This window comes from Ambystoma mexicanum, chromosome 13, assembly GCF_040938575.1.
Source record: "Ambystoma mexicanum isolate Mex_15411 chromosome 13, UKY_AmexF1_1, whole genome shotgun sequence".
NCBI lineage: Eukaryota > Metazoa > Chordata > Amphibia > Caudata > Ambystomatidae > Ambystoma > Ambystoma mexicanum.
This window is the reverse complement of record NC_090938.1, coordinates 97,263,037-97,281,999: the sequence shown is the minus strand read 5'-3', so window position 1 is coordinate 97,281,999 and position 18,963 is coordinate 97,263,037. Positions and strand designations below refer to the sequence as shown.

At 46.5% G+C, this 18,963-nt stretch overlaps 1 protein-coding gene across 2 annotated transcripts in view; it reads right to left on the bottom strand.

Moving 5' to 3' along the window:
• MAGI3 (membrane associated guanylate kinase, WW and PDZ domain containing 3) overlaps positions 1 to 18,963 on the bottom strand; it is a 1,006,442-nt gene that overhangs the window by 336,700 nt on the left and 650,779 nt on the right. For both annotated transcript variants that reach the window (XM_069633359.1, XM_069633360.1), the window contains exon 9: positions 11,563 to 11,751. In XM_069633359.1, coding sequence (XP_069489460.1) covers positions 11,563 to 11,751 — 189 coding nt within the window. The remainder of the gene's footprint in view (positions 1 to 11,562; positions 11,752 to 18,963) is intronic.

Genomic DNA, 18,963 nt, shown 5'->3' with positions numbered 1-18,963 from the left:
TGCTGTGAGCCCAGGAAGAGTCGGCCCCAACCTACAACATGCCATGGAGGACAGCAGCATCTATCCTAAAGCAATATGGAGGGAAAGATGGTGGCTATCCCTTCTGATGCTTTCACAACGGTTATGCGCTGTCAGTGACAGGACAAATCCTTACTGCCCCAAAATTAGATCCATGTTGTGGTCACCGATTCTTGGTAGGCACGAAACACGCACCACCATGTTCACTGTCCAGGAGGAGGCCACGAGTAAGCATAAAAAGGCGCAGCAGGTCACGTGATATGTGGGTGGTGGAAGGAGGAGGACAGCTTAAGCATGCTGGATGAGGCAGATAACAGAAGGTGGATGGAATAAATGAGATGGAGGCAGAACTTTACACTGCAAGAGTGAGGAGAACAGAGTGCAGAAGGGAGAGGAACAACGGTGGGGGGGCATTAGGTCTCAACCGGTAGAATCCAGCAGGACCTGCAGAACCCCAGAGACCTGCCCTTGTTAAGGCTCGCCTGCAACTGCTTGGATCAGCTACATTATGCACCGAGGAGAAATAGGTGAAATGAACACCAGAACTCACTCTTCTCTCTCTCTCTCTCCATAGATCTACAATTGGAGAATAAAAGCGGTCAGGTCTTGTACTGCCTCACATGTCTCCTGTCATTCTGTTTTCCCTCTTCCCTGAAAAGACACCATGCCTGGTCACCTCTGCTGAATGGCCCATCTCTGGGTCGTTAAGACTCACCATGAACAGCCCCTGCCCAAGGGTCAAGTTCTCAGGGTTTGCTCACACGGTCTGGCTTTGATTCCAATCATACAATCTTAAGTCCAGAAAGATTCCGTTTCACAATTGGCCAATGGCCTGCATTACCCAACTACTCTAACACCAACAATTCCTGCTCTATCTTTACCTTAATTACAATTTGGTTCTGGGTTGCCTTAGTTCAGCGTTGACTCGTCACCCCATCAATCCTCACTGGAAGCAAAGTCTTTACCCAGAGACTGTCTCTGTGGATCCTAGACACTTGTACCTTCTGAGAATCTGAGAATGGAAAATGTGATCCACCCTGGCCCCTCGTTTACACCTAGCCAGGTTCTGAAGAGGATTATGCATTTCCAATTCATTTGCAAGAACCGATTAGACTACAGTGCCGCCTGCGAGTGCCCCTCACTTGAGAACAAATCTCCTTTTCGCAACCTCGTCGGCAATGTTGCCTGCACGTCCTTCTACAACCTGGGGAGCAACGCACAGGAAGGGACACACTTGCTTGCGAGCTCACACTCCCATGATTTCTGAGCAACTGGCCTTCGCCTAGGTTAACGCACATGATGGCCAACTGAAGGGTCCTTAACTGTAAAGTGCGATTCTCAAAGTGTGAGACTCGGTAACTGAAATGATCAAAACAACACTACCTGCACCACTTCCCGCGGCCCTACTTAGGAAGCACATTTTCAACTTCTGACTAGGAGTCCACTGAACTACGTCAAAAAAGGTAAAAAGTACACAACTGTAACTCAAGTCTATTATTCACTCTTTAAATACAAACGCCAAAAATATGCACACTAGCTGCCCCCATCAGCCCGCCTGCAGCTTGTCGCACCGGGTTCCTCGGGCTTCTCTCTCGAATTCCTGAAAGAGGCTTGAAGAGCGGTCAAGTCTCAGAGCTATACGAGTGAAGGGGCTGCTGGTTTCGGGGTTCAGCATGAGAGGCAGTTCTGGAACATTGTCCTAGGCACTATACTGCCTGACTCCTAAATCAAGGTCTAATCAACTTCCAAGATCTCTTCCTCAGTCTTGGAATGGGCAAGGCTCCTCTGCCTGGAATCAACACTTGGTTAAGGAAAATCACCAAACATCTCCCACTAAAGCACTCATGCTCACCCCCAACTCCAGCCCGATAACCCTCTAAAATCTCCTCCAGGCAAAGCACCCTCCCACCTTCTGAATCAGAGCTGCCGGTTTCCTGCCAGACCTGGGCAACCGGGCAAGGGGAGAGAAGAAAGCAAAGGTGGAGAAGTGAGGTGGGACGGGAGCAAAGCAGGCATAATAGAAGGAATAAGCTAAAGGGAAGAGGTGAGAACCAGGAATGCCAGAAGGACCTGTGGGGAAGAGCAGGCGAAAGAAGTAAAACAGAATGGTAGAATACAAAGCATTGTAGAAATCAATGAGAAATCCAGGACTCGGCGCCATTAACGCACAAATAAACACAAAATGCCCTCTTCAGTCCAGCGATCACTAACAGAAGGATTATTGGATAGGGGGATCTCACCCCGGTATTACTTACCTGACAACAGTCATATGGATTGTTCATGTTATTTTCGGCCCTGATTCGAAAAAGGCTCAGGCGAGCTGAAACACGTGTAATCAAACTGAAGAGGGCATTTTGTGTTTATTTGTGCATTAAAGTCAAGTATAAAAAAATGAAAAAAAGTTAAGAATCCTTTAAAAGTTAAAATGTATTTGAAATGTAACAATTGGCAATACACTACATCCATTGTCCAACAATCTAAAATGTTTAACCAAGTTTATACGTTTTGGAAATTCAATCCAGCTCTTGAAATATACTTGCAGAAATATCCTTCTCGGAATTATAGAAACACCTTTATGAGATTTCGATTCAATGTGCTAAAAACAAATTATATACTGAAAAAATGGAATATGCTTAAAAATGATTGGGGTTGGTGTAAAGTGGAAGGTATGGAAGAAACTCTGTTACATCTTCTCCTTTTATGTCCCGCCCTTTTGACACAACATATATTGTATTTTGAACAATTTATTTTGCATTTATACGGTATTAATACTGAACTCGTGTGTTATCAAATTAGGCATAGTTGTTCTACTGTCCTAAAGATAAGAGTAATAACCTTTCTTAAGAACTTTTGTGATTTATCCTAAAATGTTTTGAATTCCGTTAATAACTGTTGTAGTAGTTTGTCCTACAAATGTGATCTACTTGAACTTCACTGTTGGAGTCAAATACGTCAAATTGCTATATTTGATGATTACGATTTTTATATGGTTAATTAATTTTATGACTATCTTAAAGACCTATTAATCTGTTTTGGTTTTAAAACGATAATGATCTTATAAGTCTGTGATTTTACGATGATTTAATTGTTTTAAATGATTGAATTGTTCTAAATGTTGTATTTTCCTCTATTAAGAAGAATGATTTTGTAAAGGGTTAAACAAATAAATAAATAATAAAGCCAAGTATATATATACGTAATGGTGCCGAGTCCTGGATTTCTCATTGATTTCTACTTAATTGGGGGACGGTTTAGATTTATTACCGTCATAATCCAGTGACCTGCAACATTTCAGAAGCATTTGGAACTCACTTACTTTGTGGCCTACACTCACGCACCTCACAGGAGAGATTTAAGGGGATTCTAAGGAGTCGCCTGGCAGAGCAACTTGCAATAAAGCCTTCAATATACAAAGCAGAGTAAGTTGTATAGAAGGATCAAGAAAAGTAAAGTGTGAGAGAAGAGAAACTACAGAAAGGAGACAGACGCTCAGAGACAATAAAGCAAGAGGAGGAATCAAAGAGTGGATCGACAGAACTTGAAGGAGGAACACAGAGAGACTTAAGAAGATAGCAAGGAACAAATAGAGAAAGCTGGTAAAATCACCCAGTAGGGGAGGCAAAGAGGCAGATCAGCGCAGTGTGCCAAGGAGGAGAGATAAAGAGCAAGTTAAATGGAGGTTGGGGGAGGGAACAGGGCGGTCCTTCGAAACGAGTGCTTGCCCATTCTGAGATAAAGGATCAGCAGCCGGTTCTCTAGGGTGTGCCCCCCCAACCCTCACTGGATGCGGCGAGGTCTGGAAAAGAGAAACCGAGGTGAGGCGAGATTGAGGATCGCTGGGGCTCCAGGTGGCCGGCAGGCGGGGGCGTGTACGGAGACCCGAGTATCCGGATAAGGGCAACACTTGAATCCTTTGGAATGAGAATGGCACCTTTGACCGCCAGGTGGCAGTGCCCCAGGGCAGTGAGGGGCCGACTAACAGACTATGGTCCTGAGGCACACACAGGTCGAGTTGCCCGTTAATCCATTAGCACTGACAACACCTATGCGCGGATTGGCTGCAATGGTTCGTCTGTTGGCCATTAGTGTATATATATATATATATATATATATATATATATATATATATATATATATATATATATATATATATATATATATATATATATATATATATATATATATATACACATACAGCCTTTGCTTTAGTTTAGTAATAAGGGTCTCCCGGGTTGGATTCACCAATTTTATCCATCAAAACAGCAAAACAGGAGGACACAAGCTGTGAAAAAATCCACCTTTCTCCACTGACCGCCATCCTTCCATTCCGCCCAACCGCTCTGTACTACCACTCGACGTGGTAAAGAGACTCACATTTATATGATATGACATTTATAACACGGCTATACACAAGTGTTTCAAGGCGCGACGAGGGGAAGAGAGGGACGACAGAGACAACGATCCTACTAGGCCAGGTGACATCGAGATCGCACAAGTGCAGGGGAGGGGGAGAGGGGAAAAGTGCGAGTGGGGAGGGGAAGTGCAGTACACAGGATAGACAATAAACAAATAGAAAGAATAAATAGGAATAATAAATAAGAAGTGCGGCCCGCTGGTGGCAAGGGTAAGTGCAGACCTGGTAGGGAGCTGTAGGGATAGAGAAACAGCTCCAGGGTGCAAGGGTTGCCAGGGGGGCAGTGCAGTGCAATGAAAAACTACACTTACAATGCTACACCTCTGTAATCCAAAGGGCAATACAATCTGTAATGGATGCAGTCATTGGTAAAAAAAAAAAAAAATTTAAATTTTTAAAAAATAAATAAAAAAAAAACAAAAAAATAAGGATCTCACTTTTAAATGTTTTGGCATCAATCAACTTGCATTGGATAGGTACAACAAATGTATCAATGAAGAACGACAAACTCCATTCACAAAATGTGCTGCCGGCGAAACAATGTACCCACACGCTTCAGAACAGGCTTCCTGCAGCAGAGCTACCATACATGTCTTGCAAGAGACATCTTCGCTGACCACACTGGGAAGAACCAAGCTGCTACTCAAAGCTGACGCCATGATAACAACTCACCTCACTCCACATTGCCTTCCATGAGTCCGCTGCTACCAGAGACCGGCCAAACGCAACTCAAGAGTACTAACAAAACTCCATGAATGAACACATGGATGTATAATCTGGCCCGGAGACAATCGCGCAGTAACCGGGAAGGATCTGCGTGGCATTCAGTAAAGCAAGCACCACAGCCTATAAATAGACACCCATGCTTGCCAAGTGCCTTGTTAGCAATAAACCTCGACTGAATCAGACGAGAAACCGAGGGAACACCCTGCAGCATCAAAGGAGCGGCCTGTTGCCTGTTCCCACCTGCGCCGAAAGCACCATCCGTAGGGCAGAGTCAAGCCAACACAAACACAAAGGGTCATTCATGAGCATGGGAGCCAATGCCACTCGAGAACCGGCCTCAAAAGGAGCCATGTGGGAGAAACCCATCTGGTGGGTCAAGCCGGGATAAACCCGCCTACTGGAGGCAGCGGGATGCCAGGATACCGGTTAGACTGGGCTCCCAGGATCCGCGTCATGAAACAGCGAGCGCCCAAAAACAAAGTAGGGAGAGAACTGCAAGCGGAGAAGTGTGGGATGATCACACCACTTTGAACGTGTGACTCAACAGGTCTTTGCTTTAGTGCCAGGCTAATTAGGATGTGGGCTGGATGAACACTCAAGGGAACAAGGCGAATCTCTAAAAGCAAAGAGGGGCTTCTATATGGAACTGTGTCAGGATGGGCTAACGAAAGGAGTGGTTCCCGGGTTCCGACTCGCGCAACATTTCAACCTAAAGGAATAATGTCTACCGGTCCTCTCCCCGCCTGCGACACTCTACGCTACAGAGGAAAAGGATGGTGGGCAACAGAAAGTCTACAAACCGAGTCTAAAGGGTCCTTGGCCTCCGGGCTTACCCCAAACACAAAACAAATGTTTCAAGATCAGCTCAACAGAAGAGTTCAATATTCCTATGCGATAACTGTCCAGCCATAAGCTAAAGAAACTGAAACTGTTCCCATGTTTCCAAGAAGGCTCAGTCAGGCGGTACTCACAGTGCAGGGCTCCCTTCAGCCTCTCTGCTTTCACCCCATGTCCGAGGACCTCTCGCGGTATTTCTATTCTCATGGATCTGCAGGGCCTTGCCATAGTTAAGCTACATAGACCTTGCCGAAGGTCCGTAATGGCAATTAAAGATCCAGAAGACCGTGTTAAAGGTCCTCGTGTGGCAATAACCTGGGCATTTGTCCATTAGCTATGCCGTTTGTATCCAACATTACTCATTTTGTCAGCCCCTTTCGTTTCCCCTCCAGTAAGGTGCTTCATGAGACATTTCTTTTGTTTTGGCATAACAAGGCCGCAGATTTATTTTTACATATACATAACCACTGCAAACAGGTATTAAAAATTAGATCCAAAAGGTGTGGCGACTGCTCCTCGTCCTGCTTCCCCCTTTACCTCCATGTTGATTGCAGGCACAACTCCCCCACAGCCTTCGAGCCTGAGAAACTGCCTGCCCCTGCAGGTCTTTGCGGACTGGGGGAGCGCCGTTTGTTGGGGGGAAGTTGAGCCCCAATTGCTACCGCCAGACATCTCCGCCGTTTAGGCTCCCAGGAGGCGCTGTCTAGAATGGGCGAAGCCCCTTCCGGTTTAGCAATGGCTCATTCGGAGTCTTTGTCTTATCATAGGTTGCCACAACCCGCCTGTCCAACCTGCGACAACGACGTCCAGGCTCTGTTTTAGCTGTAGGGTGGGTGGGTGGGTGGGAAAACGAAGTCCTGCACTTTCAGCGGGTGCCCGGCTGCTGGAAGAGCTGCAAGTGCTCCTGAGCCTGGCGCCCGCCGTACTTATGCCCCAAGCCCCGCCTCCTTCCTTTGTTGCCCTTCGCAGGCTTTCCTGGGCTCTTGGCGCCCTTTCCTTTGGCTCCTTTGCCGCCCTCTCCCCTGCCCCTGGGGGGGAGGGGCGAGAGAGCGTAAAGGAGGAAGGCCCCTGCCATCGGGGTGCCTCCTCCATTCGCTGTGCTCCCCGTTCGTCACCTTCAGGGAGTGTTTAACGAGGCTTATGAGCCCAGAACTCACGGTACACAGACTATAAAGCTACAACATCCACTTTTTCTATTAAAAAAGGAAAAGTGGTGGACGGATCTGCCCGAGTGACTTGCATGAAATTGGGGGGGGGGGGGGTTGCCTGGAGCTGCGAGGAAAAAGCAGGAATATATAAACCGTGTCAGGCCGCGTCTGACGGGTGAAGTCAAGCAAGAAAACGGAGCGGCTGCTGTGGGGGGAAGATGGTCGATGACTGGGTTGAGATAAGGCACCTGCCTGACTGATGCTCCCCCCCCACCCCCCCATAGATTAAGTGTGGCGGCTGAGGAGGCACAGACTGTTGGAGCCGGGTTGGTAGGACAGGAGAGATCCAGATTAAAAGGTAATCCAGACACTCGATTTTGGAGGGCCTGGGCCACGTCCGTCAGGGGCGTCCTGGCCGAGGAGGGGAGCGATGCTGGTGGCAGAGCCACCGTAGTGACATGATAGGTTATTTATAACATGCTTAATACCCAGAGGTTTCTAAGCGCGGACCCAGGGATCGAACCTGTGGTGCTCTGTGTCATCTTGCTTCCAAGGCGAGCACGCTGCCCCCGAGCTATCCTCCCGGGACAGGTGCACCTGTGATGGGAGGGAATTCTGTGCTGAGAACCATGCCTGGAGCCTCTCCGATTGACTCGTGCAGCACTGATTAATTACCAGCCTATATGAGATTGCCGAGCCATAATCTCTGGAGTAGCCCTGGAACATGACCAATGGAGCTATGCTGTGTCGCTCCCCTGGACATAACTACTGTTGGGTTTCTCCCTGCTCGCGGGTCTTCAGGATTCTTGGGAGGTCGATATTCGACATTGGGATGCTCATTCATTTTTCATTTCAGGTCTCCGAGAAATTATGTGTCTCAGGATTTGCAAAAGGTCCCTCCGGGACCTTGGCCTTAATGGGTATTCATTTCCCCTCTCATTCAGGGTGGTCCCCCTCCTCCCCCTCCTCCTCCTCCTCCTCCTCCTAGCAAGCATCACTCGCCTCCCCACGCTTGCATCAACTTTCTCCAGGCGGAAGTCCTTTCAGTCTTCCATCTATAGCCATATCCCTTATATCAAGGAAGCATCATAAGGCACATCTGTTTCCTTCGGATCCAAGATACTAAATGAACTTTCCCAGCCCCTTGTATACCCATGAGGCTGTGCGCTATTTTCTAAGGCTAATTACGATTGCTTCTTACCCCTGGACTCTTGCATTCTCTCTTGGGATTGGTTTTGCTCTCTGAAGTCTTAATTCCCCCAATTATCTGAACATTGGTTGAGGACAGGCAAGGGTTCCTACGATAATGCTTCTATATTAGGGTTTCTTAGGAGAAACAAGATTTTATAGGTGTACATGGCTTGCAGCGCCATTTTGGAATTCTCAGGATCAAGTATGGCGGCCCTGCAGTGTGGTTGCTTTTTCCAGTCAATGGCATGCTTTATTCCCAATCTGAGATGCTCTGGGAAGAGTAGTCCTAGGGTTGAATGACCAGAGAGGTTACCCAGGGAAGAAAGTTCACATCTCGCCTTTGCACACCTGGTGCATGTATGCCGCCCTACGTGAACCTAGCGGTTCTCTCCTCAGTCGGTGGGCTGCTGGGCAATGTAGTCTGCAGTAGCGTGCCGCCAACTGCTGAGACACAGGCTCATCTCTCCAGGAAGGGGAACTGGGTTCCCTGTGACGCCTCTAGAAAAAGAAACCTTTATCCACATTCGGCAGCGGCCAGGGAGACCTCTTCATCTAGTTCTCGCTCTTCTCATACAGGCGTGTGGGGAGTTCCTCCAGCTCACCGCTGAAAGATGTCCCAATATATAGCACAAAGAGGAGGGCGATCAGAATACATTAGTCCCAAAGATAGTATGGTGTGCGGTGCTGCCGTAACAGGGCAAGGATTGGTGTTGAGTTTAATTGCTTGGTACACCCTCTTATTTACTGCAGGTTACATTCAGGGCGAAGCCTTGGTTTGGGTGCAGCCTGCAGTACATCCTAGTACTTCTCAGGTTTTTGGGGGTTTGGAGGCCAGACCGAACATAAAGGTGGAACATTGCCCATCAGCGGCAGCAATAGTGACTCTCGGAGAAGACTCTGGTAGATCAGTTCAAGACCAAACCACAATGGATTTCCAAACAGATTTATGATTCAATTTCTTTCACTGAATTATTCAGCTGTAGCATCTATGGAGCCTTGGCCTTAGGGACCTGATTTGAGGAGCCTCCTAAGGGGCAAGCTTTAGCAGCTTGTTTTTTTGCTGTAATAAGGTGGAGGGATTTGGAAACCGCAAGGAAATGGGGAAAAGAGTAATGCAAGCAGAAAATTAGGATCACTCTATTCCAGTAGGGGCATTAACAATTCTTTGCAGATCGACAAAACAGATTTGAAATATTTTTGCAATAAAAAAAGGACTTTTACAACAGCAAAAATGTAAGCCCAGAGGTCGAAATTAATATTGCAAAAGCAGGAGGAAACGGCACCTCCCGGGTATCCAGCATTAGCCAGCGATTAGAAGCTATCACAAGGACGAGGAGGTAGTTTAGAAAATGTAACTTACACATAAGATGCAAATATAACATTTTGACAATTATTTATGACCCTTATGCTTTCAATGTTGTATAGATGTGCACTATTGTGTATTTATGAAGGCCCCAAACGTGTAGAGTGAAATTCACATAGATGTGTTTGTTCAGTATCATTTGGACTGGGGAGCTCCGGGTAGCTGTTGGTATCGGGTTGACCAGGTATTTGTACATTTTACACCGCCTCACAGTTTGTAACAACGGTCACAGGCGGGCCTGGAACCGTGAAGTTGTAGAACCCTGGCAGAGCAGGCAGGCGAGTAGCAGGTTGCCTGAACGCATCTAAATGCCAGCTGCTGAACGGCAAATAGCAACTCTACCAGATTAGCAGGGCAAGCTAACCAGGTGAGCGGGGGAGTGGGTCCCAGGAAACAAGTTGGCTGCAGTGCCAACGGCAGTCACTGGACCAAAGCAAAGGCTGGCATGAGGACGTGGGCTGTTAATGTTGTTGCCCAGCAACCCTGAGCTGCAGCCGGTATGGTTCGATCGACGCCAAGAGAAGCGAGACGGGTGCTTTCCTCTCTAGTCAACACTCACACAGTGTCAACTCATCTCGGACCATGGCATGGCCATCTCTCACGCTCGTTTATTCGCCAGCCCTTCTGGGTATATTCTATAACTCTGTTCAATTTGTCATCTTCACCTATGGGCCTCCTCTTCTCTTCTAGTTCTACAGCTTCCACCATAGCCCTTATTCACGCGCCCAAGTGTGAATGTGTTCCCGGTTCCCTTCGATCTGAGACTCTATGGAAGGTAGTCATGATGGGCAGTCTGCAACCAGACTTTCTAGACTGTAAATGCTCTACTGCAAAATTAAATTCCTACACATTTGCCAACCACTTAGCGACCCTGCGAGTTGCCATGCCCGGTCCTCGAGTTGGAAGAAATGTAATAATGGTTGGTGGAAGGGGTGTTGCTAGGTCTGGAAAAGATCTGGGGCTATGCTAATGTCGAGAATGTCGAGACTCGGGGCTAGCTATTCTTTTGGTTGTAGCTCCTGAGCTTCTATCCGGGGCTACAACCAAAAGGCCCAGGGTTATAGCCCCCTCAGCCCCCCCGCCCCCATCAACGCCTCTGGTTGGTGGTCACTTCGTACTGTGAATGGTATGCCCCGCAAACGAGTGCTGAAATATCTTACAGCCAAACAGGAAGTAAAAGATTCCTTCTATAGAACCTAAAACGTACTCTCTCAATCATTCAAAGCCTTTGAAGTGAAATGTATGGGTGTGCCTCGTCTCGCCCCTGCCATTGGCTCAACACCGCACCTGTCCCTTTCTCACTGGCAGCTGCACCGTCATAACGTCCTTGCTCCTACTACAAACCTATGACGGGGCGGCGCATCCAAGATTGCCCTCTTGATGTCTGCAAACAGCTCCTGCATTCAACCTGTCCATTCAAAATGCATACCTTTGTTCAGCACCTCTTATTAGTACAGCAGTTTCCTATGATCAGTTTGGCTGAAATGTCACATAAAATTCCACCAGACCTAGAAATGATCTCAAATCCTCATCTTCAGGCTTCCTCACCTCTACGATCACTTTGATTCATCAGTCCTCATCCTGTTCAAATATGACCAACAAATGTCACCTGGGATATCTTAAAGTTAATGTTTTCCCATTGTTAATCCTGCATTGCATAGTGTCTCTAGTATATGTTGCAACCACCGATTATGTTCACTCGCCTCCCACGCCCACACCAAGCTGTCCTCCTGAAAACAATGCCTGCCCTTCCTTCCAGAAAACCGGTTTTCTGGAAGGGAGGGCATCATCCATGGTCTTCCACATTCAAGGCAAGCAATGAAACCTTAATTTGTGTTTTGGGGATGTCTGTGAAGGTATTTCACCTGGTGCGATCTTTCCGTCCTGGGCAGCAGGGCCGTCCTTCAGCACATTCTTCACTTGTAGAAACTCGTCTGGCCGGTCGCCCCCGATGATGGTGAACCCGAAGCCCATGGTGCTCTTCTTCAAGGACGTCCGAATGACGGCACCAATCAGCTGCGAGGGATCCCTCGTGAACAAAGACTTCTCGCACTCTATGGAAAACACAGCCAAGAAAAGGGCACTTAAAAGAGAGAGATGCATATCTAGCAGATCAATTGCAAAGTAAAGAATAATTCACATTGCAAAATAAATCAAGTTTTTTTTGAAAGCCTATATGTACCCAATTAAGAATCTAAAGAATTGGCTTATTTACTTCGTTGGAGAGCTCCCGTTATGTTTCAGATGAATAAGAAAGGTTACCAGGTTAGTAACTTCACACTTAAAGGGATGGTCTAGTAAAAAATTGTATTTAAAAAATAGATAGGCAACATAAAAAAAAAAAATACTAGCATTCTCCGTTTTAAAACTTCCTATGTAAAATTTTGAGCTATTCAAGCTCAAAATTCACAAAAGCAAGCACATGGGCGCATCCATTTTGTGAAATGGATGCCCCGCTTGTGCTGGCTTTTGCTTTTGCGGCACTAATGAAGGAAAAGCCAGCCAGCTGTAGTAAACAAAAGCTACCGCTGGGTGGCTTTTCCCTTCATTAGTGCTGTAGGCGGAGGACGGGGACCGGAAACCAGAGCAGGAAAGCTGCAGCTGAATCTCGGTAAGTGCTATTTATTATTTTTTTTAAAATAAGCACTAGCTGCGTTTTTTTTCCTAAGTTTTCCGGGCTGGAGGAGCCCGGAAAACTTAGAAATAAAACCGCAGCTTTAAAAACGTATTTATGTTTGCGGTCGCTTTTGAAGCGACCGCAAACATAAATACAACGTTATTGTGTTGGAAAACGCTGCGGTTTTTCTTTCCGAGTTTCTCAGGCTCCTCTGAGCCGGAGGAGCCTGAGAAACTTGGAAAGAAAAACCGCAGCGTTTTCCAACACAACCGCGTTGTTTCTGCCTGAATCTGCTTTCCCGTTTGGGGCTCTCGGGCTCCCCGTGGGGAGCCCGAGAGCCCCAAACGGGAAAGCAGATTCAGGCAGAAACAACGCGGCATTGCGGAAAACAACCGCGTTGTGTCTGCCTAAATCTGCTTTCCCATTTGGGGCTCTCGGGCTCCGGGAAAGCAGATTTAGGCAGACACAACGCAGCATTTAGCATTTCCCATGGGGAGCCCGAGAGGCCCAAATGGGAAATCAGCTGCAGGTAGAAACACTACGCGGCATGTAAACATAACCACGTTGTGTTTCTGCCTGCTGTGGCTTTCACTTTGGGTCTCCGGTGCTCTCTCACCGGAGACCCAAAGTGATAGCCACAGCAGGCAGAAACACACGCGGTTGTGTTTGAAAACGCTGCGGTTTTTCTTTCCGAGTTTCTCAGGCTCCTCTGAGCCGGAGGAGCCTGAGAAACTTGGAAAGAAAAACCGCAGCGTTTTCCAACACAATAACGTTGTATTTATGTTTGCGGTCGCTTCAAAAGCGACCGCAAACATAAATACAACGTTTTTAAAGCTGCGGTTTTATTTCTAAGTTTTCCGGGCTCCTCCAGCCCGGAAAACTTAGAAAAAAAAACGCAGCTAGTACTTATTTAAAAAAAATAAATAAATAGCACTTACCGAGATTCAGCTGCAGCTTTCCTGCTCTGGTCTCCGGTCCCCGTCCTCTGCCTACAGCACTAATGAAGGGAAAGCCAACCAGCGGTAGCTTTTGTTTACTACAGCTGGCTGGCTTTTCCTTCATTAGTGTCGCAAAAGCAAAAGCCAGCACAGGCGGGGCATCCATTCCACAAAATGGATGCGCCCATGTGCTTGCTTTTGCGAATTTTGAGCTTGAATAGCTCAAAATTCTACATAGGAAGTTTTAAAATGGAGAATGCTAGTATTTTTTTTTTAACGTTGCCTATCTAGTTTTTAAATAAAAATTTTTACTAGACCATCCCTTTAAGTCTCAAATTGTGTTCCTAATGTCTCCTTGAAGGAACTGTTCCCACCTTGTGACAGCATTACAAATTGATCCTCAGCGCATGCAGAGCTGGCAGCATGGGCAGCTTCCCTGCAGATTTGCTAAACCTACTTTAGCGTTTATCCCGCCCACCCTACTCCCAACGTTGTTTAAGTTCAAACGTCTGTGGCCATCTGTCCAGGCCTGTGCCATTCTATAGACAGACAGCTGGTAGTAGTGGCTGATGCACAATCCAGGAGTAAAATAATGTGCATGCACCTCTGCATTACTTCAAAGATGTTTGATCAGATCACCATGTGATGTAATGTAATGGGATAAGTTATTTATAACGCACTGATTACCCAGAGGTTTCTAAGCGCGGACCCGGGGATCGAACCTGTATTGCTCTGTGTCGTCTTGCTCCAAGGCAAGCACATTGCCCCCGAGCTATCCTCCCGAGACATCTTGGAAACAAGGAGATTTCAAGAAAAGGATTAAAGTGAAGGAAGCAGCTCACAAGCAATTTGGATTTTAGTGGAGTAAAGGGGTCCAAGTAACTCTCCTGAGACCTTGTACATCTGAGAAATGCTTGTGGAAGGCACACACTGTTGCCTTGGCTTCATGGAACATGTATCGACCTCTCGGGGCAGGGGCAGTCCAAGGATTTCACTACACAACACGTTTCAATAAAAAAAAAACAAAGTTTGATTTGGGGACTTTGAAGTCGATTCGCATTGTGGATTATAAAACAGTCTGGGAGAGTAACTTTCTTCATCCTATCCAGGCAAGAAGTAAACATACCACTCCTCTCCAAATTACTCCTGAGGTTTAGGGAAAAAACAGGTAGAACATTTGTGTTTTCAAAACGAAAGCTGGAAATGACCTGTGAAACAAATGTTAGGTCTCTGTGGCAAAGGGGATAGGTTTCTGAAGTTAAGAGGTTGGATTCCAATAAAGTCTGGCACTAAAATCCAAAGGAACAGGTAGGCTTATAGATCAGATGGATAGAGATTATTCCACAGGCTCAAAGGGGAGTTTATGCCAACATAGCTTATATGAAGTTGGCAATAGCTTATATGAAGTTGGCAATTGAAAGAATGCTGAATTCTACAGGTTGAGTGGACACTATTCAAAAGCACTGTTGATCTCCTCAATGACCCCTCACAGTGAAGACTTACTTGCTTGTAGAACACAGAAAACAATGTGTTACTGTAAAGGCCAATCAATATGTCATTGTTAATTTATGTAGTATATATACACCTGACTGCTCGAGGATATGCTATATAATAAAAGACCAGATATATGTTTGCCTGAAGCCGCCCTGTCCGCTTCGCCTGTTGTCACCGCTAGAGGGAGCTGCTGCCTTACACATACAACAATAAGCCTTCAAGCTCATCTTTCGGGCAAAAACAATGTGTATTTCAACAATGATAACATAAAATTAACTGCAGAAAAGGCCCAAGACAGGGATACCACTTTAATAGCACACTTCAAGTTGCATACACTAAGAAACTATATACATTTTAAAAAATATATATAAACAAATGAATTTGATTAAGCACTATTTCTCTAACAAAATGAATTACTTTTTTCTCTCAATGTAATTATTAATTGTAATATTTCTTGGTATGTATTAATATATCAGTAATATTCTTCATGTACGTTTTAAACTGTATTTGACTTCAATTTACTTAATTTTATGATCTCATGTTTCCATCGAATCATGCTACAAGTGAATTGTATTACTCGGACATCCCCCAACATTATATAATTAAGTCCAAAACATGCAAGTGAAATCCAAGACAATGAGCAGATACAACAATGGCCCTATGTAATATGATGACCTATCAACGGATTCTGTGATATTTTGTTTGAGGTTACAACTCCCCCACGTAAAAGGAGCAAGATACTTTACACATTTATTTTTCTATCAACATAAATCGCGTTCAGATACACCATATAATATATTCACACTTTGAAAAGGTCTTACTTTATGCCCATTAGCCCGTCTACACAGGCTTTTCCACTAGTATAAAATAATGTGTTTTAGTAAAGTTTAACATAATGTGAGCCGTTTTATACTTTCGTGGTTATTGCTCTGATGAGCGGCAATATATTTTGTAGCTGGATGCATTATTCTTTCTTTGGAACAGGGGCGGGGAGGCTCAGATGACCAAGTATTCAATATCAGGAAAGGGAGGAGCACTCAAGACACTGATCGCCTCTGTGCTGAAGAAGGACAACATTATTACAATGGAGTTGGGGGTCAGAATAGCAAGGTGTTAACAATTGGAGAACCGAAGTTGCGACTACCCCTTTAATGCTGAAGTGGGCGGGACCCACAATGATTCCTTATGGGAGTTCAGGACGAACACTTACAGGGTTAAAATTATGTCGTTACAGTCCTCCCTCAACAAGCTATTTGAAAATGATTCATCAAAGAGAATGACATGTAAAATGATGCATCTTGGATGCCATGCCGATACTTAAAAACTGGGTCTGAAGGCAAATCCGTAGATCTGCCTAAACACCCAGATGTTAGGATACTGTTGCAGTTCCAATTGTTATGGATCATGGAGAATCAGTGCTTGTGTTCACTGCTAATCGTACCCCATGAAGCGGACTACAACAGAAGAAGGTGTGCATTAAATGTGTCGAACCGTCATTTTAATGAAAATGACGAGTAAAGGATCACCAGTTTGGAGTGACGAATTCCCGGATGTCGCCTCTTCTCCCTTAGGGAGAGCCCCTTCCCATGAGGCCAGGGAGGTGAGGGTGCTACCCAATAGTCCCCATGGGCATGGCACTCAGCGGGCTGATCTTATAGGGAGGGATTAGTGACGGCATGGGGAGAAAGCCGTATCCCCAGGGCCCACCTTACCTTAACCCAACTTCTTCACCAACCCCCGACAACACCATCCCTAGTGTTCCTGTAACGTAGGAAGTACTGGGAGGAGGAAGAGAGTGGGCTTCTCAAGGGATTTATATCCCTCCTTTACTGAGATGAGGAAGAGAACAACTGACTTACTGGGAGTCCTCAAGATCAGTACTGGGACGAGGAAGACGTGAGGAAGCATAAATATCACCTCTATAAACCATACTGTCTCGTCTTTATTGACTGTGGCCAAGGAACAGCTGAAAAAGAATAGGAAATTTGAGAGAGAGAGAGAGAGAGAGAGAGAGAGAGAGAGAGAGAGAGAGAGAGAGAGAGAGAGAGATCCTCCCTGGAGGAACCGGGTGTTGCGCAGCAAGCGGTCAGGAGCAAAACAAAGCAGTCAAGGATGGGACGCTTACCCCCTCGGCAGAGACATTCCAGAGAGCTCTGCCATGGTCAGCGCATGTCTGGAAGCAGGAAGACTAAGCACCAGATGATTGAGAGAGCGTGGTCTGCCTGGGACGTGTCGCCCAAAAGTAGGAAGATGCCGTGGAGCCGCTGCAGAGCCCGGACAGAGGAGGAGGTATCCGAATGGGACGAGAGACTCAGAAGGAGTCCAGGGAGACCCGTGGGCAAAAGGAGTGAAGGAAGACCCGTGAGCAACCAGAAGAGGGTTGGGAGACCAGGAGGCTTGCTGGGAACCCCGAGGGACCATACCACAGTGGGACACGGTCTGAGACCTGCATCCAATAAGGAGTGGCATCCAGAGTCATCTTCTTTGTGGAAGTCCCTGGCAGACTGGGAGACCGAGACGAGCGAGAGAAAGAAACCAAAGGGGTCTGGGACTCGATGGAAAGAAAGCAAAGGGGTCTCGGACGCAAGAGAAAGAAAGCAAAGGGTCCTGGGACGCAAGGGAAAGAAAGCAAAGGGGCCTGGGACCCAAGAGAAAGAAAGCAAAGGGGTCTGGGACCCAAGAGAAAGAAAGCAAAGGGGTCTGGGACCTAGAGAGAAAGAAACCAGAGGGGCTTGGGACACAAGAGAAAGTAAGCAAAGGGGTCTGTGACCAGAGAGAAAGAAACCAGAGGGGTCTGTGACCAGAGAGAAAGAAACCAAAGGGGTCTGTGACCAGAGAGAAAGAAACCAAAGGGATCTGTGACCAGAGAGAAAGAAACCAAAGGGATCTGTGACCAGAGAGAAAGAAACCAAAGGGACCTGGGACCCAAGAGAAATAAAGCAAAGGGGTCTGTGACCAGAGAGAAAGAAAGGAAAGGGGTCTGGGACGCAAGAGAAAGAAAGCAAAGGGGTCTGCGACCAGAGAGAAAGAAAGCAAAGGGGTCTGGGACGCAAGAGAAAGAAAGCAAAGGGGTCTGGGACGCAAGAGAAAGAAAGCAAAGGGGTCTGGGACGCAAGAGAAAGAAAGCAAAGGGGTCTGTGACCAGAGAGAAAGAAAGCAAAGGGGTCTGTGACCAGAGAGAAAGAAAGCAAAGGGGTCTGTGACCAGAGAGAAAGAAACCAGAGGGGTCTGTGACCAGAGAGAAAGAAAGCATAGGGGTCTGGGACCAGAGAGAAAGAAACCAAAGGGGTCAGGGACGCAAGAGAAAGAAAGCAAAGGGGTCCGAGACGCAAGCGAAAGAAAGCAAAGGGGTCTGAGACGCAAGCGAAAGAAAGCAAAGGGGTCTGGGACCCAAGAGAAAGAAAGCAAAGGGGTCTGTGACCAGAGAGAAAGAAAGCAAAGGGGTCTGTGACCAGAGAGAAAGAAAGCAAAGGGGTCTGTGACCAGAGAGAAAGAAAGGAAAGGGATCTGTGACCAGAGATAAAGAAAGAAACCAGAGGGGTCTGTGACCAGAGAGAAAGAAACCAAAGGGGTCTGTGACCAGAGAGAAAGAAACCAAAGGGGTCTGTGACCAGAGAGAAAGAAAGCAAAGGGGTCTGTGACCAGAGAGAAAGAAAGCAAAGGGGTCTGTGACCAGAGAGAAAGAAAGCAAAGGGGTCTGTGACCAGAGAGAGAAAGAAAGCAAAGGGGTCTGTGACCAGAGAGAAAGAAACCAAAGGGGTCTGTGACCAGAGAGAAAGAAACCAAAGGGGTCTGTGACCAGAGAGAAAGAAACCAAAGGGGTCTGTGACCAGAGAGAAAGAAACCAAAGGGGTCTGGGACCCAAGAGAATAAAAGCAAAGGGGTCTGGGACCTAAGAGGAAGAAACCAATACCAAAAGGGTCTGGGACCCGACAAAAAGTATACCTGGTACAATTTGAGAATCATGAAGAGCAACGAGGGGATTAGGATCCAGACCCAATAACAAACTGTCTCCAACCATTGTCATGGTCACAGTAGCTGGCAGGATAGTGAACCAGATGGGCCGTGAACACAGTGAGCATTGTGAAAAACGCCAAGTGAAGGGAGACATGCCCCCTGGTGTTTGTGAAGATTGTGGAAGGAGCCAAGAGAAAAAGCATTTTGTGGCACTGTAAGAGTTTGATGAAAGGAAGGAGACGGGAGACATACCCCCTGAT